Source organism: Miniopterus natalensis, chromosome 9, assembly GCF_054644295.1.
Source record: "Miniopterus natalensis isolate mMinNat1 chromosome 9, mMinNat1.hap1, whole genome shotgun sequence".
Taxonomy (NCBI): domain Eukaryota; kingdom Metazoa; phylum Chordata; class Mammalia; order Chiroptera; family Miniopteridae; genus Miniopterus; species Miniopterus natalensis.
The window spans coordinates 40,059,627-40,087,508 of NC_142089.1; the positions used below are offsets into that span (position 1 = coordinate 40,059,627).

Here is a 27,882-nt window from a genome sequence, read left to right on the forward strand (position 1 = left end):
CTGATCACTTTCCAATGTGGATATTACCTCATTTCCAAATGAACAGTGTGGGTTTCCAAAAACATACTGGAAAGTTTTCTTCTCTTTATTGGAAATAAATATGCAGTCATTACCTGTGCTGTAACCATTGGCTTTGTTGTATCATAGGAAAGATAAAGGCAGTTTTTTGATAATGTCATATATGAATATGTGGCTTATTTTAACTATGCAATAAGATATTATGTGCACAGGAATAAATCTATAACACAGTTGTCCTTTAATGTGAGACACGGCCCTGATATTGATCCAGAGTATTATTGATGATTAAAATTTAAAGATTTATTTATAATCCTTTTCCTTTTTATATTTTTCACAGACAGTTTTTTTTGGGGGGTGTGTGTGTGTCTGTGTGTTATTAATTTTAGATTTACTGTTTTTCAGGTGTTCTCTGAAGTAAAATGACTTGTCAAAAACTTTGTTTGGCTTTGTTACATTGGGGTAAGTTATTGGCCATTTTTCCCATTTTAAACTCATTTTTATTTTTCAATTACAGTTGACGTACATTATTATATTAGTGTTGGGTGTACATCCCAGTGATTAGACATTATATAACTTACTAAGTGCTCCTCCCGATAAATCTCACACCCATCTGACACCATATATAGCTATTGGAGTGTTAGTGACTATATTCCCTGTGCTGTATTTTACAGCCCCATGACTATTCTGTAACAACCAATTTGTACTTCTTATTAAATGCCCATATGTAAGGAAGAGATTTTGCCCTTGGAGATAGTTTCCTTTATTGGCTAACAGAATTTTCTGTTTCCAGTTAGGAATTCTCATATTTATGTTCACCAAATGAAAGTACAAGTGTGAAAATGAAAACCCTTTGAAAATAGAGTGGAAATGAAAACTATTCCCTACCTCTTGGAAAGAACCTAATGTATATTATTCTTTCAGAAGTATCTCTCTCTCTCTCTCTCTCTCTCTCACACACACACACACACACACACAGAGAAATACTTCATGTCTTTAGTTGCAAACATAGAATTAGTCTATATATACTGTTCTGCATTTTTTCCCATTTAACAGCTTTTCAATTCATCATTCCAATTTTTCCAGTATTTACTGGTGTACTTATTTGTTTCATGGTAGCGTGACAATGAACTGTATGAATGTACCTTAAATTATTAATTTATTTGACCAATTCCCCATTGATATAAATGTCTTTTCTGTAACAAATAATGCTGCATTGAAATCTATATACACATATCTTTGTATATTTGGAAGAATATTTCTGTAGATTAATTCCTAAAGAGGGATGTTTATGTTGAATAGTGTACAATTATTAAATTTGATATATACTATGAAATCTTTTCCACAAAGCTTTGTACCATTTGCAATCTGAACACAATTATATGAGTGCTATTTAATTGCATTTCTGTCAAAGATGCATGTTATCATTTTTTTACCTTTTTGTCCTATCAGATAAGCAAAAGATGACATCTCATTTCAATTTTATTTGATTATTTGTGAGGTTGAGCACTGTTTATTGACCATTTATATTTCTTATGTGATTTTCTAATTCATATACTTTCACCATTTTGTTGTTAGATTTTATTGGCCTTAGGCGATTTTTAGAAATTTCTAAAATGTAATAGATATTTAGCTTTGTGGTGGTAGTCAGGGTTCTCCACAGAAACAGAACCAGTAGGATTTATATGTATCTAGGAAGAGATTTATGATAAGGAACTGGCTCACACCTTTATGGAGGCTAAGTCCCTAAGATCTGCAGTTGGCGAGCTGGGGACCCAGGACAGCTGATTGTAGAAGTTCCACTAGGAACACTGGCAGGCTTGAGACCCAAGAAGAGCTGATGTTTCAGTTTGAGTCCACAGGAAGGAAAAAGCTAATTTTAGGCAATAAGAGTTCCTTTTAACTAAGCCATTTTGTTTTAGTCAGGTCTCCAACTGACTAGACGGGGCCCACCCACGTTAGGGAGGGCAATCTGCTTTACTCAGTCTACTGATGCAGGTGTTAAGCTAATCCAAAATATTCTCACAGGCACACCCAGAATACTGTTTGACCAAATGTCAGTACTTTGTAGGCCTCAACAAATTAACTCGTCACCTTAATTATCATACCCTAACAATTTATATTATGTTTTGCAATTCTTTTCTCCCTGCCCACCATTTGCTTTTTAACTTTGTTTTCTTTCACAGCACAAAAATTTATATATACACATGAACGCCCTTATATATACTTAGAAACAAAATATAATTACACTTAAATATTTTAATTTTATTTAGCAAATGTAGCACTGTTAAATTACATATATATATATCAGATAATAGTCAAAACTTTAATTTTCTATATTAAGGAGCAATTTATGTGGTGATAATATTTAAAATAAATGACACAAAATGATGGGTTTATTCTCAAATGGAATGGAGATGCTATTTTGCATTATAACTGGTAAATAATAAAAAATACCATGTTATAAAGGCATATTGTCAAGGTATCGTGTATACCTTAGAAATTTCCATCTTGAGTACCACCAGAAGAATGCTTTCAGAAATTAAATGTATACTGGTCTTTCTCCTACCCATTGCAGGAATATCCTCAAGGGAAAGCTTACAGATGTCCTTTTACTATCTTGTGATTTTTAACTGCCCTGAACCATAACAGGCTTCTGTTTGAAATTAGTCATACATTGCTGATGACTTTTGAGTATACTATTCTCACTTGTTTCTTACTGTATTCTAGTTTTATTCTGATATTTAAAAATCCTCATCATCTAATTTAGGTTGATTACCTAGTTTTTAAAGTTAAAGTCAAGCTATCTGCTTGACCCATCTTATCTAGCAATCATTACCTGTATGTCAGCTAGTTTGGGTCATCTCCTCGGCCACGCCAATCTAAAGGTGCTCTTATGAGCTTCTCTTAGTCTTCCCTGTTGTAGATATTATTTCTCATTGTAGCTATATATTTACAGAATATACTCAGGATAACTCCACTGTTACAGATTTCAGAAAAAACTATGTCACAAAAGACTATCAAAAAGTAAGATCATACCCATTCTTTCTTACAGAATTCTCTCATAATCTCTGTCTAGTTTTTGTTAGGTTCCACTCACATGTTTCACATTAACTTTCCAAAAGGTTTGCAGCTTGACCAAGTTTTGTGAATCAGAAAAGTTCCTGGGATATTGCTACCATGATAACATATGCTTTCAGATGCAAGCTCTGGACTCCTAGCAGGTTTAGGGTTCATTTGGAGGGAAAGAAATAACATTTGCAAAGGAAACATGCAAACAAAATAGAATCATCTTTTAATTAAACTGATTCAATAGTTGCTATGTCTATAACATTCATTATTACATTTTAAATTTCAAATACTTCTTTGAGGAATTTAGGCTAATTTCAGTTTAGCCAACCGAATCCTCCAGGTGCAGCTAGAAAATATAATGCTTTTAATTAGTACCAATGCATATTCATGGTTTTGTAACACCAAAGAAATAAGTTATTCTCTTTTCATTGAGATATTATAATTTTAGAAACGTGTAGAAATATTGAAGTACAAAGGAGCACAATTGCAATGAGGATTCGTGTCAGTGATGTAATGGTAGCTAATTGTTAACACTGTGGGCAAAATAATATTAGTTATGCTAATCATTTTTGCCTTAACTTTTGCATCTGATACATATTTATGTTAACTTATATTTATAGAAGGGTTTAGAAACCAAACTGTTAACAGTCATTATTTGTGTATTGTTTGAATATTCTTACATGTTTTGTTTTTACAATTTAAAATAATTGTGAATTGATTTTTAAAAATTTCTATTTTCTTACATTTTTACATTTACCCTAATCCTTAAAAACATTAATTCCATATAAATCCAGGCAGAATTCTCAGAATTCTCATTCTGTAGTAGTCTGTATTTGAAGTAACACAGGTGTTGGATCATTTGGGTAACTTGTAAAGGAAAGAATTATGGAAAATTGTTATTGTATTTTCAAACAGTTACTAAAAAACAAGTATCACCTTTGAGGATTTTTTTTGGTACAGGATTATATAATTGTTCTTAACTTTTATGTATCTTAAAAGTGGTAATTGTCTTTAATCATCAATGGAAGGTTCCTGTAAGAAGTCTTGTCCTTGTGCATCGATTCTTGGGGAATGCGTTTAGGGCCTGTCTTACATGATGTTGCATATCTGGAGGGTTATGGGCAGGGTCAGATCACCCAGCTATCCTGATGCTGAAGACAAACCCTTTCTAAAAGCATTCAGTGAAAGCACTATTAACGTTTTGATGTTACTTTCTTTAAGAAATATTGAAATAGCACTTTGTTTCCCCAGTCAGATGTTTCTTATTTAAACTGGAGTTCATTAGAATATCCTTTTCTAGAAAAGGAAATTGAAATATTTAGTCATACTTTCTTTTCATTAAAATATACATATGTTAGACTAATGAAAAATTGGAAGTGTGAATTCCCAAAAAGGGGTGCTAGACAGTGAAGTTGTCTCCATAAGTAAATGCACCCTCTGGAGTACGACGCGTTGTACAGTGGAAGCAGAGCCATGCATTAGGCACTGACCGAGCATTTGGCAAGTTAGATAATTACTATTGAGCATTGCATGGTTTAATCTCAGATACTTCCTATTTATGTCTTAGTCAGAATGATTAATTGTTTTTCTATGCCTCTTTTTAATGTCCAAACAGAATTTATATATGTGATAACGGCATTTAACTTGGCATATCCCATTAATCCTTGGGGATTTAAGTTGTTTTGCATACCACCAAATACAACCTATGACTTTCTCCTGTCTGCTGGAATCTCAAAGAATGCTTCAGTTTTGAATGGATATTATGAGACACTTTCTGAAGCTAAATTTAATTCAAGTGGTACCTACTATTCTAACTTAACATCCAAAACAACTTTCCAGTGTTGTGTTTGGAATGGGGAAGATAAGCACTGCTCTGGACATGCAGATGACATTGAAAGGAAGGCATTGGTTTCAACAGTAAATCCTTTAGTTTTTCAACAAATAGGTAAGTATTTTAATGTTCTAAGATTTAGCTGTTATTTAACTGTATTGAACAAAATGTTTTTATTCTCTGAAACCTGTATGGAATGGATGTTTTATGGATGGGATTCTTAATACATGATTTTATATTAATAATAAAGTTAGGATTCATCGTGTGACCAAGCTAATAAGCCCCAAATTATTTTGTACCCCATAAAAAATACAAAAATGTAATGAAGGAACTTCTTTTAACCTATAAATATGTTTCTTGTAGTCTTCCAAATGTGCTTTAAAATAGTTTAAAAGCACACCTTATTTTGTTAAATAGATAAAATATTAAAATATTCAACTGTTAAATTAGTTAAGTTTTAAAGCATTTATGACTAATAGTATTTGTTCAAACAAAGAATTGCTCTATAACCAATAGATATTTTAAATCAAGGGTTTTTGGTTGTATGAGGATAATGAATGTAGCTACTGTAGTTAAAATTGCTGCGTCTGGAGACCTACACAACCAAATTATTTCCAAGCTTCTGGAAGAGCTAATAGAGCAGAGCCAATGGATCAGCAATAGAGAGAGACCTACGGGATGAGAATAAGGGCCCGCCTAAGTATGGCTCTCCTGTGCAGGATTGGTCAGGATTCCTCCGCCTCAGCACTGTTGACATTTTGGGCCAGGTAATTCTTGGTGATCGGGGGGCAGCTCTGTGCACTGCAGGATGCCCAGCAGCATCCCTGGTTCTACCCACTAGAAGCCTGTAGCATCCCCTCCCCAGTTGTGATGAACAGAGCGTATCTCCAGGTTTTGCCAGGTGCCCCATAGAGGATGGAATTGCCCCTGTGGAGCACTACTGATTAGATGGAAGGAGCATTACAGTTTGTTGAAATCGGTTTAGGAATAAGGGTAAAGCATAAATATGCAATAAAATCAGAGTTTTAAAACAAGTTAGAAGTGCCTCCAATTGAATCTTTAGTCACATGACTATAGATTAATTATAGTTTAATTATAACATTTTTATTCCACTGCACTGTTATTAAAATGAAGCACTTTTTTTTTAATCTGTAAGGAAATTTAGCCATTCCAGTGATTATTAAATGTATTAAGAATGAACTTAAGAAAGCAGGGTCCTTGGGATGAGCTTTGACATGATCAAAAAGTGTTAATATTTTCTTCATATTAAAGGAATAACTGTGAAGCTGTAGATTTTAATTTTATATACTGTGTAAATAAAGGCTAATAACTAGTTCCTTCTGAGTGAGTTAAAGTTTTTGTAACTAAAATTACTAATGTAAGTGGTGGCCACTGAGGACTTCCATTAATTATTCTGCCAAGTAGGTTGTTTACTTCGTAGGGCTCAGGAGTGTTGCAAAGTCCTCCTAGCTAGAAATCCCTCAGGTTTGGGGAAATATGTTACTGTTGCCTTAAGGTGGTTTTTAGTCTTGTCTTATGTTAGTCATGATTTTTGTTTGTTGCTACTCTTTCTTTCTAAATTGCAGATCACCTATAGTTTATCTTATATTATCAGGTGAGTTTTTCAGTGTGCAGTGAAATAAACTTTCATCAGTTATATTTGGAGCCTGTAATATCATAACAACAAGAATTTAAGACATGCGTTATAGTTCAAATGTGAATCACTGTGCCTTTATTGCTAAAATAGACACATAAATACTGCTCCACATTTGCTTGTCCTTTGATATTTAATGTTCTCTTCTCTCTTGGAAAGTGAGCATTAACTGAGCTACATGAGGATTTTGTTTTGAGGGTTTTTTCTACTTAAGTGGTTTCAGGATAAAAAAGTTCAAGAAGCAATAATTGTACTTAATTCTCTTACTTTACAAAAAAGGGAAACTGAAGGCCGAAGGGAATGAATGACTTTGGCAAACACATACCGCTAGGTAGAGCCTAGCTTGTTTTTTTTCTCTCTCAGAATGGGCAGTGGAAGTTATATCAGAACACTGGTAAATTTAATTTAGCTCTTCTCTTTCAGTGAGTTGTTCAGAATGTTTTTCAGATTTAAAGTAGTTTATTTTTAATTCAGGTGCAAACTGGAACATACAGTGCTGGATGAAAGAGGACTTGAAATTATTCATCTGTTATATAGAGCCATTATTTAAGAATCCTTTCAAGAATTACGACCTTAAGGTCCATCTTTTATATGCCCTGTAAGTACCAAATAAATGAATTTGTACATTTCTATGACACATTTTAAAGAAATGCGAGAGTACCAATGTACAGAAGTAGACTATGAGACCTTGAAACCTCTCCTATCCCTACCTTTCATGTCTACGTAAATTTCTAGGGGGCATTTTATGTATTTTTTTATACAACCTTCTTTTCCACTAGGATTTCTCTTTCCTCCAGTTGATTCAGGTGGCAGGACATTGCAGATATGAATGGGCATATATTTTGAAAAACGGATGAGCTCAATTTAGGAGTTTTAGATATTTGAGTGGAGGGTGGGGACATGAAGTTTTCTATTTCTATTTCAGGTAGATTCCCCCCCCCATTATCTTAAAAATATAGGTGATCCATATTTATTTGTGCTAGGTAGAGAGCCAAGACGGTTGTTTCAAATAGCTATATGCTTATAATTATTTTATTATTATTATTTTAATCCTGACCTGAGGATATGTTTTTTATTGATTTTTAGAGAGAGGAAGAGAGCGAGAGGGAGAGAGAGGGAGAGGAACATCAATGTGAGAGAAACATTGATCGGTTGTCTCCTGTACACACCCCGACCAGGGATTGCACCTGCAACCTAGGTACATGCCCTGCCCGAATCAAACCCGCACCTCTTGGTGTACAGGACCACGCTCCAACCACTGAGCCACCGGCCAGGGCCTACACTTACAATTCTGACAGCTAATGTATCATTCAAATTTTCTGGTAACTCCAGTGATAATCCGTACCATTTCTACGTGAGTTTTAACTCTTTAAAGCTCTTTCTCATTTGTTCTTTTATTTGATGCTTGAGAAAGACTCACCTTCAATTCTGCAGTTGGTGAGATCGTGCCTTTAAGAGACAGTGTGCTAGAAACTGCATACAGAGGTGAACAGAGACAGAAAACAGAAGGATGGTTGCCAGGGACTAGCGGCGGGAGGAATGGGGAGTTTGTTCCTTTTGAAGTGTATACAGAGTGCCAGTTTGGGAAGATGTAAATAGTTCTGAATACTTCAGAATTACTTGTTGAATCAATATTGTTAAAATGCTTTCTAAGACATTTTTGTCAACTTACCTCCCAGAAATGTATTACCCAGCAATGTGAATGTACTTAATGTCACTGAACTGTATGTTTAAAATGGTTAATTTTATGTTATGTGTATTTTACCACAAGAAAACAATTTAAAACAAAAGAACTTCAAGATGTCAAAAAAAAAAAAAAGTTATGATCTCTGTCCTTGAAGCGCTCACAGGCTAGTGGTTGGGACAGGTACGCGCAGGGCTTCGGTTTTTGTGGTTACTGATGTGTCCTTGGTCAGCACAGGACGCCGTGGGAGCACGAGAGCGGTGCGGGAGCCTTAGGTGAGGATATTCCTAAGGAAGGAGATGGCTGAGTTGAGTCTTCAGGGATGAACAAAAGCTAATAAGAAAAAATATGTGAGTAGGTAGTATTGAGAAGCAGATCAGCATCACCTGGAAACTTCTTAGAAACTGAAATTCTCTAGCACCACTCCAGAATTAGTGAACCAGAAATTCCAGGGTGGGGCCCATGAAGCTATGTTTTACCTGGTGTAGAGGTTACTAAGACATATTTTAGAGTCGGACCGCCTGGCTCTACCACCTACTACGTGTACACACACAGCGCTTGCTACGCTTAACAGCATTCCTAACTCTAGAAATTAACTCACTGGACATAGTCACACAGATGCTTCCAAATTATTTGTTGAATCAATATTGCTAAAATGCTTTCTAAGAAATTTTTGTCAGTTTATCCCCCGCAGAAATGTATGAATGTACCAAGAGTTATTGATGAAGAAATAATATTGTCTACAGGTGGGACCAGTGAGAGGCCAGTTGTGCCAGATATAATAGAAAGGTATAGTAAGGTCTGAATAAGATCTCTTGATTTCGCGGTGTGCAAATAAGGAGGACTTTGGCCGGAGCTGTTTTAGGGAGCGGGAAGGGAGGTGGCGAGAACAAAGAGAAACTTGGAGGAAGGATCCTGAAGAGCTGAGTTCTGAGGAGCTGGCAGCGGTGCTTCGGGCGCTTGATGGAGGGCCCCTGCGGAGCTGGAGTGCGTGCACCTGAGGAGGGGCCGCTAGGTTGCTGGTGTGGAAGGGCCTCTGGCTGTGGTTGGTCCTGAGAATGTGTGTGTGGGGGGGGGGGGGGGGAGGGAGAAACCTGGTTACTGAAATCAGCCTCAGCTCCCCAGGGGAGGAGCCGTTGCTGGGGTGATGAGTGGGAAACAAAACAAGAAGGCTCAAGTCCCCTGGTCCTCCATCAGCCTTCTAGTCCCCTAGCGCCCCCTACAGGTAGAAGTTAACCAGAAGCCACAGTTTGGGAAAGCAGAGCTTAGGTAGGTGGTGGGTTTGAAGCTGCGAGGCAAGAGCTTCCTCACCCGCATGACTCACCCCGTGGGCTACCCAGCAGCCACAGGCTCCTTCCTGCACATACTGGAACTACAACTTCCCTATGGCTTCCTGCTTTCACTTAATAAGATGCAGCTACATTTTGACCAAAAGGGGACACCGAAAATAGAGAGATGCTATGTGCCAGTTGTCATTGTATCCAATTTGGGCCAACATCAACAATACTGATACCTGGGTGATATTAATTTCTCTTTATATTCAGACACAGTCTCATCTAAATGAATATTCTGTGAATTAAATACTAAATTATAAAGTTAGAATCCTTATGTAAAATGATAGGGGAAGGAGGTGATTCAGAGGAAATTACTTAATATGTAAAAATAAAAAAGTAGTTCATATATGTATTTTGTATACAATATGTATTATATATGTATATAACATACAAAATGCAGTTCATGTATACAAAAAAGGAAGAAAATATGCTTAATTGACATCTTTATTTTTGTGCTGATTATCAGGCAGTAGTTAATATTTATAACTTATGTTGAACTAATTCTTAAAGTCTCCCCAGAAGTAGCCCAGATATGGTATCCTTGCTGTCACATCTGGACATGGAATGTCTCCCTGTGCTAATAATTTCCACATCTCAGTGCTGGTCCCTAGATGCTACCATGGGTGAATCTGGAAGCCCCTGCCAGTCCCTGCTCCTCTGTGCAGTTCCCATCAGTGCCTGTATCCTGAATGGGAGTATCTGATGGGTGAGAATGTGCCCTAGCTGCCAGCATTTCAACCTTACAAATGGTAGGTTTTCCACCCTGATGCTGGACAGCCCGGGCACCTAGACAAATGCCCACAACAGAAATGGCTGGACTATAAATCTGTAGAGGCCCAAGAAGCCTAGTGGAGATTGAGAAGGTTGGAAGGTGGAAGAATATGGGTAATGCAGGGCCAAGGGTGAATATTTAAAGCATGGGAAAGAATGAACTTATTTCTAGTCTGTAGGAAATGACCACGCAGGGAGAGAATGGTTGAAGATATAATAGAAAGGGGCCTAATGAAGGTGTGTGATAGGTAGCGAATAGTTGCATGGGCAAGTTCCAGAAAAGAGCACAGAGGGAGAAATGAAGAATGCTCGCCTTGTCTTTTGAGTATTGAAAGAATAAAGGAAGCATTGTGGGGATGAAGATGTAGTTGAAGTTTGGGGCAGAAAATTTCCTCCTTTGTTGGGTAGAGCAGATTTAGCACAGAGAAAAGAATTCCTTTGCAATGTAGTACATTCCTGCAATGACCTAAATACTTTGGATCATGATCAAAAACTCACTTTTTTTTTAAGTACACAAAGTACACAAGTGTATTTATTATAGTTTGCAAGCACTTTGCTCTACATTTCAGAAATGCACCATCAAGCTGTTGACACATTTATGAACAAAACAGATTAATTGTAATACCCGCTACAGGGCACTCCTTTTGAAAATACAAATTCTAGTACCAGAAAAAAAGGCAAAAGCATCAACATCATTATGTAAGTTTAAAAGACAGTTTAAAGCCCTGGTCAGTGTGGCTCGGTGGTTGGAGCATCGGCCTGTGCACGGAAGAGTCTCGGGTTCGAGGGTTTGATTCCTGGTCAAGGGCATGTACCTGGGTTGCAGGTTCGGTTCCCAGCCATGATCGGGGTGTGTGCGCGAGGTAACCAACTGATACGTCTCTCTCACTTTGGTGTCTCTCTCTCTCTTTCTGCCCCCCCTCCCTTCCACTGTCTCTAAAAATCAATGGAAAAAATATCCTTGAGTGAGGATTAACAACAACAGCAACAAAAAGACACTTTTAAAAATCATAACAAACCATTAAGACAGAACTTACTCGAGCGAATTTCAAATATTACCAGCAGGCTTGTGCAGTGTGCTCAGTTTTAAAGCTCTGTGACCATGTGTAAGGATTTAGATTTTATTATGTGTAGACTATGGTTCTGTCTTGAGGTCTGCACTTTCTGGAAAAGACATTTAGCTTGAATATGTCAGAGTATTACAAAATCGCACAGTAACTTAGCTACAGCTGAGAATTTTAACTTTCATCAGCTGAGTAGTCTTTGATGAAAGACTACTGAAAAATGAGAAAATTATGATAAATTAACTAGATTTTTAAAAACTTGCTCATATGAATTTAGCAGATTCTTTTAACCTGTTTTTATTTTGAACTCAGGTTTCTAAAAATATCAGTACAGGAAAACGTATGGTAAGTGCATTCAATCTGAGAAACATTCTGTCTTTTTTGCCACATTAATTTTTCTGTCCTTTGTATGATTTGGTTAATTTTGTTAATATGTCTATTTTACCAATGGGCACATACTAGTTCTGCCTTGAATTCTATTTTTGTGCACATTTTTGGGCAATATATCTCCAAGTACTTTAAACAGGACTCTTCAGATCAGGAGGAGGAGCTGGCCAATAGAACACATGAGACCTCTGTGGAAGAGAAAATTCATAATGGTGGTTACTATAGAAAGATTTTTTAATCAAAGTCATCTTCTCTGGACATTAGGAAATTCACAAGAGAAATCTTTCAAATGCTTCCATGTGTGAAATAATTATATTTTTAAAAGGAACTAACACTTGATGTTTGTAAGAGATTTAACGCCCTATAAATATGTCCCTTGAGGGAAAACATTGTTTGAGCTCAGATATTAATGTTTGTCAGAGAATCTGAAGGAGAGATACCAAAAGAAATGTGCTATTTTGGAACTGCTGTAGACCTTTTATCTTAGACCTAGAATGGAAATCCTCTTCTTCCTTCGTGACGTGTCTACTGTGTACACTGGGCCCTGAGCTGAGCGTGGGGATTCCTTTCCCCTTTCTCTGTGCCTTGTGGTTATATGTTTACTTGATGTACTTTAAGGTCCATTTGTTTTTGTCTCATTTCTCTCCCCCCTCCCTTTTTTTTTTCTCCCTCTAATCCTTGTTGATTTTTCCTTGTTTGGTAATATCTTACATCTGAAGAGAACTTTGTGTTTTACAAAATGCTTCTTAAACTTGTCTCCTTGATAAGATTTATCTAGGTCAGTACTTCTCACCTGGACCTGATTCCTGAGCTCTGGGGTGGAGCCGGTTATTTGCATTTCTGTCAAGTTCCAGGTGGTGTGGATGTGACTGGTTTGGGGACTAGACTTTGAGAACCACTGATCTGTGACACATTCAAAACAGATGCCTTAGCCCCAGACCAACTGAATTCTTCATGGAGGGTCTAGGAATTTACTTTTTAACAAGTCTCCAGGTGATTGTTGTGATAAAGCTAGTCTGGGAAACCAACTTGGCTTTTGAAATTATTTGGGATTGGCAAAGTATACTTTTTGGGCAACATTTATATAGATTACTAGTCTGAGATTTAAAATAAATGACTTGATTAAATTACATAGAAAGCTGGTACTAAATTTTCCAGTTCCTGTTCATTGCTTTGTCCATTGTGTTTTGCTTTAAGTTTATGTCACAATCAGAAACTTGGGTGGCACCAATTTGGTGTTATTCCTATAGTAATTTAGTATAAATCCTTGCTTATAGAATTTTTAATATATTCATAGAAAAATTTTCTGGGAATAAATAATTTGACCAAAGGTCAGAGAACAGAATGTGCTTTCTATAAACTACTCTGGCTACAAAAACGAAATTTCAATACTAAATACTTACATATATGTAAATTCTGAGTGGAAAAATGGACCAAATGGTGAAATTTGCAAATAGGCCAAATTTAAAATTTATTTGACAAATTTTTTTTTTACTATTTTCACTTTCAAGTAAAGTGAGATTAAATAAAGAGGCACTGTGTGTGTGTGTGTGTGTGTGTATGTGCATGTGCTGGCAAGGCATAAAATATTTTGCTGCATAAAAATATTTCAAGAATTTCACTAATTCTTTTGTAATTTTTCCCCCTTCTGTTGCCTCCTGTATGTGCCCTGACCAGGGATTGAACCCGCAACCTTTTGGTGTATGGGACAACGTTCCAACCAACCCAGCCACCCGGCAAGGGCTGGTAATTCTTAAGTTTTGATTATTTTAAGCCAATGTATTTCTTCTTTATTTAAAAATATTCATCATCATTTTAATCCTTATAGTTTAAAATTATCACATTTTTAGAGTATATTTTGATGTTCATAAATGCTTAAAACTTTTAAAAGTCTTTTTGAAGGCAAAAGGAGTTCTTGTGCTGACTTTGGCAAGTAACAAAGCTGGTGTAGTCCAGGTTTCACACAAACTTGGAAAAATTTCTGCTCTTAAATATGAGAAATATCTAATATTTTCCTCAAGGGAAAAAGAATTTGAGATAATTACAGAAGTCTCTAATGTTCTGATTTTTAGAAATATTAGCATAACTCAGATTAAGGATTCTGTAGTTGTGGCTCCTAACGTCTTTATTAATCCTCTAAATAAAATGACAGTGGCAACAGAGAAATTTATCTTGTACTAATTAAGGCATCTTGGGTGTAATGAAATGAGCCCTGAAGATGGAAGCCTAAGACTTCACTCGAGTTCCAGGTCTACCTTCTCTACCTTCTCACTGAGCCTCGGTTTCTTACCCATAAAGTAGGTGATACAAGTTCACTAACAAGGTGGCTTGAAAAGTTGCAGTAGATATTGATCCTCAGGGTGTTTCGTGCAAATTGTAAATACGTTATATGATGAAATTTGATGATATATTTAATGTGGTTTCTCGGTTTTTGTGTCCTCTGCACACCCAGTACCCACCAGTAAGGAGTACAAAGTGTTTTTGGCCTACAGGGGGGATCAAAATTTTTTTTCTTAAAGGGCTAGGTGGTCAGTATTTTAGATTTCGCAGGCCGTACTGTCTTCGTTATAACCTTGTAGCCACAGTGAATGTGTAAACAAATGAACATGGCTGTTTATAGACACCAACATTTGAATTTCATATGATTTCCACATATCATAGAACAGTCTTCCTTTCTTTTTTCTTTTTAAAAAACATTTGAAAATGTAAGAAACCATTCTTAGCTCACAGGCTGTTCAAAAACAGGTGTATTTGGCTTGTGGGCTGTAGTTTCCTGACTCCTGCTGAGAACATTCGAAAATTCATTTTAGATTGATTCTTAGAGTTTCATGATAGGGTTATCTGATGGGGTGGTTTGGGAAAATTGTGAATAGAGATGATGGTAAGAAAAAACAAATTATGAATTACTGTAATATATGTTATATATTATATAAAATCATTACATATAGTTACTATAAATATTTGCTATATATTTTTAGCTTCTCTGTGTATATTTCAATTTTAAAGAAAATGAAGATTGATTAAGTAGAACACAACAGTGAAGCGTTAGAGAAACCAAAGAGTTAATCTAATTGGTAATCAGCCCTATTCTACAAATATCCACTGTATTTAGAAAAGGATGGCATTGGCAAGACCATCTAAGTCAAGGGAGTGTAATTCTAACATTTTTGTTTGTTTTAAAAAGAAAAGTATCATTAGAATTTTTTAGCCTTTAAAAAAATAAAAATAAAAATATTAGTCAAGAATATATGTCTTGTTTTCTGTTCAGTTCTGCTTTTGCCTTGAAATTTGTGAGTTCTTCAGTTAAAGCTCCTGACACAAAACACAATTTATTCAGTTTGTTCCATATCCTTTTGATAAAAGCTTTTATTTTGTAACATTTGAAAAACACATAAAAGGCATGGCATAATATTTTTTAAAATTACATTTTATTTTGTTTAACAATTTACATAAAATCGAAAGTGCTAAGTAATCCACATCTGATTAAAAACAGTATTTTATGGGTGCATAGCACTTCACATTTTCAAAGATACTTTTATGTAATTGTCTTTGATGTTTACAACAACCTTGTAAAGTTAGATGTTGCAGACATTTTCTCTGTTTTACTGATTAAGTAAACAGGGCTCCCAAAATGCCCTCACATATCTATGGTCTATGGCTCATAAACAAACAAGTATTAATTTAGTGTGCTTTTTACAACAATATTATTCCTCACACAATGCCCAGTAGACTGCTTTGCACATTAATAAGTCTATGCATATTGTTTCCTGATTGATTTTTTTAGGACTAAATTAATACTAATGTTTATGATAAATTATGAAAAGTTATCATAATTCAAAACATTTAGTACTGGTGGAATGTGTGTGGAAAGACTAGGGTCCGTTTCTTTCATGTTGTGTTTATATCTGAATGCTCATGTATATGCTAGTTAGCACAATTTCTAAAGCAATCCTTCCTCTGAATTTTTAAAAATATATATATCTTTATTGATTTCAGAGAGAGGAAGGGAAAGGGACAGAGAGATAGAAACATCAATGATGAGAGAGTCATTGATCGAGCCTACAACCCGGGCATGTGCCCTGACCAGGAATCGAACCCTGATCGCCTGGATCCGAGGTCGACGCTCAACTGCTGAGTGACACCCGGCCAGGCCACACTGAATTTTTAATTGGTATATTTATCAACTACAGCTTTTTACCTCCAAAAGGACTGCAACATTTCTGAAGGCAATGATCATGCCCAAATATTATTACTCCCTTCCTATTCCCAAGTTTTTAAAAAGTATGGAGTGGTTTGGATAGAAGGCAGCTGGTGTTAGTGGACCAAATGGGGGAAGCTCAAGCAAGATAGGGGTATGTGGGACCTTGGTACCCCCCACCCCCAGTCAACACTCTCACTCTAAATCTCATTTACAACAAGGTTTACACTAGGGGACCAAGCAGTTTAAATAAAAAACACTAATCAGAAATAACTCTCTGTGTCTCAGTTGCATACTATTGTTCTTTATACCTTGAGTTAGGTAACCTTACCCTACTAATTACAATTAATCTTTTAAGGTTAACCCACTCATTACTAGGTTTACAGTGATAGGCAAAGCATTGTATTATAATTCTCATTCACCAATGTCCTTGTTCAGTGCTTGGTATGACTAATCTTTTTAATTTTAGCCATTCTAATACGTGGATAGTGGTATCTTATTGTGGTTTTAATGTGCGTTTCCTGAATGACTAATGACGTTGGGCTTCTTTTCAGGGACTTATTTTCATTCTTTTATCTTCTATGGTGAAGTGACTATTGACATCTTTGCCTGTTTTTTAATTGGATTGTTAATTTTAGTATTATTGAATTTTGAGCGTTCTTTATATCTTCTGGATACAAGTGCTTTATCAGGTAGATGATTGACAAATATATTCCCTCATCTTTGGCTTGTCTTTTTAAAATTTTTTCATAGTGTCTTGAAGAACTGAGGTTTTTCAATCTTGATAGGAGTCTAGTTTATCAATATGTTCTTTATGGATCATGTTTTTGGTGTTGAAGCTGACAAATTTTTACCTAACCAAAGGTCCCCCAGTTTTCCCCCCATGTTCTATTCTAAGTTTCATTGCTTTAGGTTTTACATTTGAATTAGTGATCCATTTTGAATTAACTTTTGAATCTGGTGTGAGGTATGAATTGAAGGGTTCCTTCCCCCCCACCAGAATATAGATATGACACTGTCCCAGCACAATTCATTGAAAAGATTACAATCCTTTCTCCACAGAACTGCTTTTTTACCTTTGTAGAAAATTGTCATCCATATAGATGTTGGTCTCTATTCTGTTCCAGTAACCTGTTTTTCTATCTTTTCACTAATACTCCATTGACTCTATTATTGCAGCTTATTAGCTATAACTTCTTTTTTTTAAAATTATTTTAGTGGTTGCTTTAGGATTTATAATATAGGTCCTTAACCTATTGTAGCCTGATATTACACCTCCAAGTGATATTACACCACTTGACTGCATACTAACATATCTCCTCAAGCTTAGTGCTAATGTCATACATTTACTTCTACTTATGATATAACCCCACAAAACATGGTAAGTATTTTTGCTTTAGATAGTCAGTGAATATTTACCCTCTTAAATTTTATTTTTGTGTGTGTGTAGAACCACTTTCATCTGCCATCATTCATTTCCTTTTTGCCTAAAGGACTTTCTTTATCATGCTTTATAATGCAGGTCTTACGGTGATGAATCCTTTCAGTTTAGGTATATCTGAGAAAAAAAAAGCCTTTATTTCATGTTTACTTTAAAATATATTTAATTGGGTATAGGGTTTTAGGATAGCGATTTTTCTTTCCTTTTAGTACTTCTCTGTTGCTTGACTATCTCTTGCTTCTGTTATTTCTGAGAGCTGACCTGCTTTAACTCATCTTTGTTTCCCTGATACAGTGCATTGCTTTGCCGATTCCCTTTAAGCTGGGTGTCCAGAATAGCTTATTTCCATTCGGATTTTGTGTCCTACATTTTAAGTATATTCGGTGCCTTTACATCTATATTAATATTTAGCTCTTCTTTTTCATACAGGCCAGAAGTGTTGGAAGAATCACCGGCGGTCCCCCCGAAAGGCAGTTTTCAGCTTGTGCGGTGCAACTGCAGTGTTCCTGAGTGTTGTGAATGCCCCGTGTCTGTGCCAGCGGCCAGACTCAACTGCACGCTCTTTATGTATTTAAAAATCACATCCGCTGGAGTGGTATTTCAGTCACCTCTAATGTCGGTTCAACCCATAACTATCAGTAAGTTGTGCATAAGAAAGATCACAGATCCAAACATCCGTCCTACAGACAGGTTAAACATGGCTTCTAAAATTTGTCACTAGCTTATCTCACTTTGACCAACGCTGTAATGGTGATACAGGAGGCACTAGGGAGTACTGGGAGCAGCTTCGGGAACGATTTAACGGAGTATTGTTATCTTTGCGATTGTAACCTAAATTCTTTCTTGAAAACAGTTTGATTTCCTTAAATCCTGGATCTGTCTAATGGATATGTGTCGTTTGGTTTTCACTGTTTTATATCTCAGATAACTATTTATGAGAAGAATTAGAAGCTTTTTTTTTTTTTTTTGCCTGAACTTAAATAACTGTTTCTTAGAGGCTCATGATTTGGGAGCTGGGGAAAACATTGGTAAATGAGACAAAGTTCTTGTCTCATAGAGTTGGGACAAATAATGGTGGGCAGAAGTAAACAAGAAGTAGACAAGGGTTAACTTGCATACAAATCTGATCATGAGAAAAACTCAAAGTATTGCCCCATATTTTGAGAACAAAGAGCCCCCAGATTTTTTCCATAGTAATGTGTCTTTATTATTATTATTATTATTATTATTTTAATTTATGTTTATTGTTGAAAGTTTGATCAGTGACTTATTTAAGTAAGTGTTAACTTAAAGTATTTAACTGACTCGGTTTTGTATAGATTTGGAGCATACCCAACATTTTGGTTATATTATTAGCCATTAAATAGGATCACCTTTTAAGTAGTTGAAAGAAAGGATATGCTAAAAATTCAATTTGACTTCATTCTATGATTAGCACAAAAATTGCTTGACTTAAACGTGTTTTTTTTTTTTTTTTTCTTAAGTGAAGCCGGATCCACCATTAGGTTTGCATATGGAAATCACAGACAGTGGTAATTTAAAGATTTCTTGGCTCAGTTCAACACTGGTACCATTTCAACATCAATATCAAGTGAAATATTCAGAGAATTCTACAACAAGTGTGAGAGAAGTAAGTATATTTTAATAACTATAGGAACAGCTGAGATGCCACTACAGTGAAGGTGAGAGCCGCCCGAGCCGCATCGGAAGTGCTCGCCGCGTACAAACAGACGTGCCTGCTCCTGGTCGAGCGGAACCGGTTATAGTTAATATGATACCGCTGGCTTTCATTTACAATCAGCATAGGAAATTACCACATGAACAGCATTTCTGCATCTTCTGTAAAATGCTTTTAGAAAAATTATTTGATGTTACTCGGTGCTGCTTATATATGGATCTATGTTATATATTGAGGAGCATGACAAATTCCTCCCAGAATTTAGCGCTAGAGAAAGTCCCGCTTCCACAAAACGTCTGTGTGTATTAGATTCATCTTTCTCCGCTTCCCTTTTTTCTCTCCCCTTCTCCTCTCTTCTCCCTTCCTCTTATTTACACACACACACAGTTAAAGGGCTGCAGGAAGTCCAGCTACACACACTCGAATTCCTTTATAAATTTTTCACCTACGCATCTTCTGATGTTACATTTAATCATTTTTTTGAAAATGCTTAATATACTTGTTTACATGCAGTACAGTACGTGCATTTGCGCCGTGAAGCGCATGAAATCCTTTTTTTCGTTCTTTGAGTAAGTTTTTATGGAGCACCTGCTAGATACCAGGAACGGTTGTGCTTGTGTCAGGATACGTTGGGACAGTAGACTGCAGAGGAGTGTGGGAGTGCTGGTGGGAGATGGTGGGTTAGGATATTAAGTGGAGGTAGGGGAAGATCTCATTGAGAGGGTGACATATGAGCAAGGATCTGAAGGACATGGATGTAGATATGTGCGGGAACTGGGTTCCACAGAGAGAAAACAGCCACTCAGAGGTTCCGAGCTGGATGAGAGGCTGGAGGCCAGGAGAGGGAACGAGGGTAAGAGTAACAGTGTGAATCAAAGAAGATACAATCAAAGGGGCTAGTGGTCTAGTTTCATTCTGTTGCATGTGGCTGTCCAGTTTTGCCAACACCGTATAATATTATTAATTAGAAAACCAAATTTGTTCGTTGCTGGTGGTGGTTGTGTGCAGAGTTAGGTCTCTTAAATATTTTCCTTCTACTTTGTAAGCTGTATTTTGATTCACTGTAGTTTATCATCAGGCTCAGGTTCTTAAAAGTTATTCATGCTTTCCTTCTGTGGCGTTTTCCTCTAGGGAAAAATAGTTCTCTGTTCACCCACGTGCTTTCCAGTTGTCAGCAGTAGCTCGACGCTTCCCACCAACACTGGCTATGTATCTCAAGATTTGAAAAGTCAATATTCGTTATCATTCAGTTAAAAATATTTGTTTATTGTCATTGTGATTGTTTTCTTGGACTCACGGGTTACGTAAAATTTGATTAATGTGATCAGTTTTGGTAAAGGGTCCACATTGACTTGATGTTCTGCTGTTTTCAATTAATATTTAACAGGCTGATGAGATTGTCTCAGCCACATCTCTGCTAGTAGACAGTGTGCTTCCTGGGTCTTCGTATGAGGTTCACGTGAGGGGCAAGAGACTGGATGGCCCTGGAATCTGGAGTGACTGGAGCTCCCCTCTCATTTTTACCACACAAGGTAGGTTTTGTAATGGTACCTTCTATTAAAAAAGAAATATGGTTTTGACATTGCCTATGGCATATTATAAGACTCTTAAATTTTGTGGCACTGAATCAGAAAGAGGAACACAATATTAATTTTCTACTTAAATTTTCAAAAAGTTAATTTGTTAATGAAAACTTGTATACAAGCTCTCAGGTTTGTGTGCGTTCATAGCAGTATCTTGTTGAATTACTTTCTTATTCAAAATACACAGTTAATGGGGGTGTCTGGATAAAGAAGGTGAAGGGAAAAGCTAAAGAACATATATGCATATCCCATGGACATGGACAATAGTTTGGTGAAGGCTAAGGAGGGTAGAGGCGGGGGATGGGTGGAGGTGGAGGTGGGCAGAAGAAAAAAATATATGTATATAGTTAATATAAAAGTTCCAAATTTACAAATTCAGAACACTGTTTGTATTGGTGTTTCCTTAACTTACATTTTAAAGAAATTGGAAATGAGGGGGAGAGAGAGAGAAACATCGATGTGAAGAGAGAAACATTGATTGGTTGCCTCCCCTGCAAGCCTGGACCGGGGCTCAAACCCGCAACCTGGGTATGTGCCCTGACCAGAAGTCAAACCTGCCTCCTTGCCTTACATTTTGAAAAATTGGGTATATTTATTTGATGTAAATTTCAAATATTTAAATTTTATTTGAATGTTACATATTATGCAGTAAAAGTTTTTTCTGCTTCGCATGCTTGATTTTGAGAGTTTTTATATTTTTAAAGTCATCTCTAACATTCGTGGAAGATCAAGTGTCTGAGACTGAGAGTTCTTGGGAGCCCACGTAGCTGCACAGACAGGCAGCGACAGCGCTGCAGGCCCTCAGTGCGCGCGTTTTATTTTTGGCGGCGTGATCCTGAGTGCTTTGTGAGTCACGTTTACACAGTCGCTTGCTTGCGTGATGTTTTCTTTCTTCATCCGATTGTCTGTTTTCTTCCCTCGTTACAGATGTCATATACTTTCCCCCTAAAATTCTGACAAGTGTTGGCTCTAATGTTTCTTTTCACTGCATCTACAAAAATGAAAACAAGATTGTTCCCTCAGAAAAGATTGTTTGGTGGATGAATTTAGCTGAGAAAATTCCAGAAAGCCAGTATAATGTTGTGGGGGACCGCGTCAGCAAAGTCAGCCTTCCCAACCTGAACGCAACCAGGCCTCGGGGGAAGTTCACCTACGATGCAGTGTACTGCTGCGAGGAGCACGAGTGCCACCACCGCTACGCAGAGCTATATGTGATCGGTAAGCTCACGGGGGGCATCTCCGTTGCGTTCTGCAAGGGAAATGCACCGTATGGGCCCTGTGGTAGAGTCCCACTGAAGATGTAAGGAACTTTCATTTTCATTTAAAATTTGTTGTTGTTTTTGCTACATATTAATATTTTTATGTGTTTTAAATAGATGTCAATATCAATATATTGTGTGAGACTGATGGGTACTTAACTAAAATGACTTGCAGATGGTCAACTAATGCAATCCAATCACTCGTGGGGAGTACTTTGCAATTGAGATATCACAGGTATGTATTATTTTTGCTGTTTTTGTTTTTTGTGGGTATGGTGAGATAAAAATTTCCTGTAGAAGTATCACCATCACAGTATTCTTATAGATTTTCTTCTTGAAAGAGGAAGGTAGAATGTACTTAATTAGGAAACAGTAACTGCTATTTTAGCCATTTAAATGCCATATTAAGAGCAAATAGTGGTAGAAGAACTATTTCAAAAAAGAGGAGAAATGCTTTGTATGTTTTGAGGTGGGGTATTGGTAGGAACTCATTTATAAAATATTTTCTTGATTTTCTTCTCTGAGAAGATGAATGATATACTTGACTCTATGGTTCATATATGAATCAAGAATTGGTATCTTAAAATTATATTGCTTTGAACTAGAAAATATTACAACACTGTAATTATGCTGTAATTTACTATTGACTATGTTTTCAGTTTGTTGTAGAATTTAATTTGTACTGACAGTATAAGGTATTTATTTTCCTTTTCATCTCAGGGATGCCCATTACTACTTTTGATCTATACTTTTAAAATCGTATCACTTAGGTATAATATTAGCTTAGCTTTCAAAGTGTTATAGATTCTATCTCTAATTGGGTCATTAGCTCCTTGTTAGAGCAGTGTCATTTAATTTCATTTGCATCCCTACTTTTTGTCTAATGAAATATTTAATAAGGGTTACTGCCTGCTTTCATGGAAATACAAGACTGAGATGTAGCTGGGAATTCAGAAACACCTGTTTAATGAGGACATCTATTTTCAGATGGAGCAAAAACTGTACCTTTTAAACAGCAGAGCAGAATTCTCAAATCTTACTGCTTTCATCAATGTTGCATATTAATTGACTGTTTTCGTATCTTTCAAGGAGCAGCCTTTATTGTTCTGATGTTCCATCTATTCATCCCACATCTGAACCCAAAGATTGCCATTTGCAGAGAGGTGGTTTTTATGAATGTGTGTTTCAGCCAATCTTTCTGTTATCCGGTTACACAATGTGGTTAAGGATCAGTCACTCGCTGGGTTCCCTTGATTCGCCCCCGACATGTGTCGTTCCTGATTCTGTGGGTACGTTCATTCGTGTTGGGTCTTCATTTCTGTTAGCAGATTTGGATTTAGGTTGATTCACGGTACTTGTTGTATTTTACCATTTTCTGATCATACTAGATTTACATTTTTTTCTGTTTACAGTGAAATTGAGAAGACAGCATTAGAAAGTTTTACCATTTTGATTTTATTTTAAATTATTTGTAGCACAATTTTTTAGCAATAGGAATATTTTCAGCATACTATTTGTTGAATTATATTGGTTACTGGGAATGAAATTTAATAATATTCTAAATAATGCACTAATTGGTATATACCCCCCCCCAATGTACTTCTGGAAACATTTGATGTTTTTAAATATCAAAGTTTAATTTAGATATTCTATGGATTTTATAATATGAATGGTAACAACCCAAGGCTTTAATTTATGAGGCTGTGTAGGGAGCAGGATTGAAAATAGCTAAATTCAAATGAAGAAAATAGACAAGAAATGATATCCATCATGAAATTTTAAATAATCTTTTTAAAAGACGTTTTGCTTTAAAAGGATTAAGAGAGCCCTGGGAAAATTTGATATATCCCTCTGATGTTATTACTGCAGAATCTTTGAGAAATGACCCATTTACGATTGTGCAGCAGAGGTAAAAGAACATATTTTGGTGCCGTATGCTATTTTGTTGGGAAATTATGCCAAAAGCCACTATTTGATTCATTATACTTTCAAATAATAAGGACACATCAGAATTAAAACCTGCATTTTGTTAAATATGAGATAAGCTCATAATGTTTAGATTTCTTTTTCAACATAAAGTCCTAATTAATTTACACACACACACACAATTTAGTTTGGTTCCATGTTAAATGATTGTACTGTAGACAATGCCTGTTTGGTACTAAACGTACTAAGATAGCAAAGAGCCCTCCTACCTCCCTACCCCACAAACATGCACAGATGTATCTTCACATATAATGTGTAACAAATGCAACATGTATTCAGTTCTGTATCTGACTAACCTTGATGCTACTCTTTCCAGTACTTAAATAAGGAGTTTAAATTGGTCTTATATTGCCTACTTAGTACTAGAAAACAATGAGGAAATTAAACTTTGGGATCCAAATGCCAGCTCTACCTCTTACCAGCGTTAGAGACTAGGGCTAGCCACGTGAGGGCTCTCTGACTGTTTTATCACCCAATAAATGTGGACACCTCCTCATACGTCTCAGTGTGAGTATTGTGAGGACCACACAAACTATAGTATTTCAAAGCATCTTTTCTGCAAACTGGATATTTACAGAATATATCCATATGACATCCATGTGGTTCAGTCAGGTACAGTCACAGATTTTAATATCTTCGTGTCTCGTGCACATTCATACTGTACTTGCTGTCCTGAGGAGGAGTTATCTTTTTAATACGTGAAAATATGTCACTTTACTGGTTGGTGAGGAATGCCTTCTTGGTATGTGAAGAATTGAACAGTCATGAGAAACTGTGTTCTAATGGAAAAGTTCAGGTATGTTTTGGTCATCAGCTGTTTAAAGTATTATTGTCGATGAAGTGTGGAGCTTCAGAGGCTCACACTGTTGTGCTTGGGCATTGCGGCTTTTGGTTTCCAAATACATTTATATTCTATATTGTCTTTTTAAATTAAAAAAAAAAAAATCTTCTTGCCATTCTAGTCACCTGTGCCTCCATTTCCGTCCCCTAAAAGCCTGTTTTCCTTAGATTTTAGAGAATCAGGCCTTCATTCTGCAAGACCACATCTGACCTTGACTCAGATATACTTATTAGTAGATAGTAGGAGAAGAGTCTGAAACTCACACATGTGAAAAAGAATGCAGTGCATGTTTTTTTGCTTTTAATTAAAGCTCTGCATGGAACAGAGTTTGCTATTGATGTTTATCATGTGTGCATATGGCATCTTCTGCATGAAGAACCAATGGCTCAGTTTCTAATCCAGTCTTACTATACACAGAATGGCATGGGCAGTGTATCGATTTTTAAAAAAATCAACCTCTCTATTTGCAAAATAATCCCTTATTTATTACATAAGGTTGTAGGGGATCAAATGAGATAAGGAATGTAAAATTTGAAGAAGATATTGATTTATAAATATAAGGTATGGCAATCATAACATCATTATAACGGTTTTTAAACATTATTACTGTTACATATATTGTTTTTAAATTTCCAGTGAAACCATTGCCTCCATCCAGTGTGAAAGCAGAAATTACTTCAAAAATTGGATTATTGAAAATATCTTGGAAAAAGCCAATTTTTCCAGAGAATAATCTTCAGTTCCAGATTCGTTATGGTTTAAATGGGAAAGAAGTACAATGGAAGGTAACTAAATGTTATTTATTATAATTTTCAAGAATTTTATTGAATAAAAGTTAATCATCATAAAATTTATTTATTTAGTATAGCCTCTATATTCTTCAGCTATTTTTTGTTACATTGACCTAAGTTTAACCCTTTAAAGGAATAAAATGTCCGCAATCTATCATTTCCAAAAGTGAGCTTTTATAGAACATTGGTTCTGTAAAATGTTCCTTAAAAAAGGCTTGCATGGCTGAATAGACAGGAAACCCTGCATCACTGTATGTTCCGAGTGTAGAGTCGTAAGTTATTACATATTAAAGATTGGGAGAGGTCCTGCATGAAAGAAACGTTTGTGACTTCATTTCATCCGATGTTTCTCAAACTCATTTTACCAAGAAAGCCTTTTTCCTCTAACATCTAATTATATTTTTTAGTATACATGTGTTCAGTGGAATGCGTTTTGGAAGAAGCTGCTTTTATCAAACAACCAGATCATATCCATAGTTGCAAGTGTGCGTATGATGAGTTGCCATGCCAGTTTTCGGATGGCAGCCTGCAGAGACCTACAAACATCATTAGATCATGGGGATTTGAACTGAAATGAACGTGGCTGTTTACCTGCTTATTGAGGAGACTGACTATCAGAGATTCTCTACAGCAGGCCCCATTAACTGCTAGGTTAAAATTCTTAAAAGCTTTTATGGATAGAGGATTAGTGGACAGGGATGAGTAATAGTAGGGTTAAGAGAGCGGTTGGGCAGTGAGGTTGCAAGTGGACCAGTCCAGATCTGGTTACAAGAAGGAAATAACGAGAGGACTAAGACAGTCTTTAACTTGAAGGTGCTCACGAGCCCAGCCCAGTATGAGTATTTCCAGAGCCAGAAGACACGAAGTGTTCCTTCTTAAATTGGGAATAGTGTTAAGGTTTAAACTAAAATGCACTTCAGGGCCCTTTAGCTACCTCTGTGTTCGTAATGATCAATCTAATGCTTTACGTTCCAGATGCATGAGGTATCTGATGCAAAATCAAAATCCGTCAGCCTCCCGGTGCCAGACCTGTGTGCCGTCTACGCCGCGCAGGTGCGCTGCAGGAGGCTGGATGGACTGGGGTATTGGAGTAATTGGAGCACTCCGGCCTACACAGTTGTCACGGATATAAAAGGTCTGTAGAGATTTCGTAAATGTGCCTTAGCAGTGCATAAGTGTTTGTTTCAGATATGACTGAAAAATATTCCTTCTGAGAACACATGTACAACTTGGGCTCCTTGTTGTTTTGCAGTTCCTATCAGAGGACCTGAATTTTGGAGAATAATTAATGAAGACATCACTAAAAAAGAGAGAAATGTCACTTTACTTTGGAAAGTATTTCTGCTTTTTATGTTATTCTTCATTGTTCATAATCCTGTCATTTTAAGGCTCTGCAATTCCACACTTCATTTCTATTTTGAGAGGTGATCTCAGATAGCTAAGATCCCTAGTGGAGGGCATACCAGCATGGAGTTAGGAGACTTTAATTTTATTCTCAGCTTAACATATTATAGTTATGTCAGTACTGTGTTGCCAAAGTCACCTGGACTCTTTAGCCTCATCTGTGTAAAAGTAGGGTTGCAGTAGGTGACATCTAGTGTTCCTTCAAGTTCAAGAATTCTATTTATATTTAATCCTAAGCATAGTAAACATGGCCTCCACATCCTCAAGGACATCTAAAACAAGAGATATTCTTTTTGCATGATGACATAAACAATGGATATTTCCATAAACAGTGGATATTCAGCCTAACAATTTTCAAAGTGTTCTCTCTCCCATATGATTTGAATATCACAAGTGAATGCATTTTTTTGGGGGGGGTGTCAGACTTTGGGGGAGAAACAAACATTTAGTCCACAGCAAACATTATTTGTCATTAGGAAATTGCAAATTAAAACAGCAATGAGATGCCATTGTACACTTCTCAGAATAAATTGCTGGCAAGGACGCAAAGTGACAGGAAATTTTATTCCTTGCTGGTGGGAATACAAAATTAAGATAGTTTGGTAGTTTCTTGCAAAGTTAAACATAGTCTTCCTATATGACCCAGGATTGTACTATTAGGTATTTACCCAACTGATTTGAAAATTTGTGTTTGTATAAAAATTTGCACATACATGTTCATAGTAGCTTTACTCATAATCACCCGAAAGTGGAAGCAACCAGGATATTATTCTATAGATGAGTGGATAGACAAACTCTGGTGCTTTCATACAGTGGAATGTTATTTAGTGATAAAAAGAAATTGCTATAAAGCCACAAAAAGACATGGATGAGTCTTAAATGCATGTAG

The 27,882-nt window shown here is 36.3% G+C and overlaps 1 protein-coding gene across 4 annotated transcripts in view; it reads left to right on the plus strand.

Annotated features, from left to right (window-relative positions):
* The window catches only part of LEPR (leptin receptor), a 65,857-nt gene that overhangs the window by 16,652 nt on the left and 21,323 nt on the right, over positions 1-27,882 (plus strand). For all 4 annotated transcript variants that reach the window (XM_016208321.2, XM_016208295.2, XM_016208312.2 and 1 more), the window contains 12 exons: positions 421-477; positions 4,703-5,032; positions 7,047-7,170; positions 17,881-18,089; positions 18,936-19,081; positions 20,517-20,661; positions 21,640-21,930; positions 22,089-22,206; positions 23,061-23,260; positions 25,435-25,583; positions 26,565-26,724; positions 26,842-26,924. In XM_016208321.2, coding sequence (XP_016063807.2) covers positions 438-477; positions 4,703-5,032; positions 7,047-7,170; positions 17,881-18,089; positions 18,936-19,081; positions 20,517-20,661; positions 21,640-21,930; positions 22,089-22,206; positions 23,061-23,260; positions 25,435-25,583; positions 26,565-26,724; positions 26,842-26,924 — 1,995 coding nt within the window. In that variant the 5' untranslated portion in view covers positions 421-437. The remainder of the gene's footprint in view (positions 1-420; positions 478-4,702; positions 5,033-7,046; positions 7,171-17,880; positions 18,090-18,935; positions 19,082-20,516; positions 20,662-21,639; positions 21,931-22,088; positions 22,207-23,060; positions 23,261-25,434; positions 25,584-26,564; positions 26,725-26,841; positions 26,925-27,882) is intronic.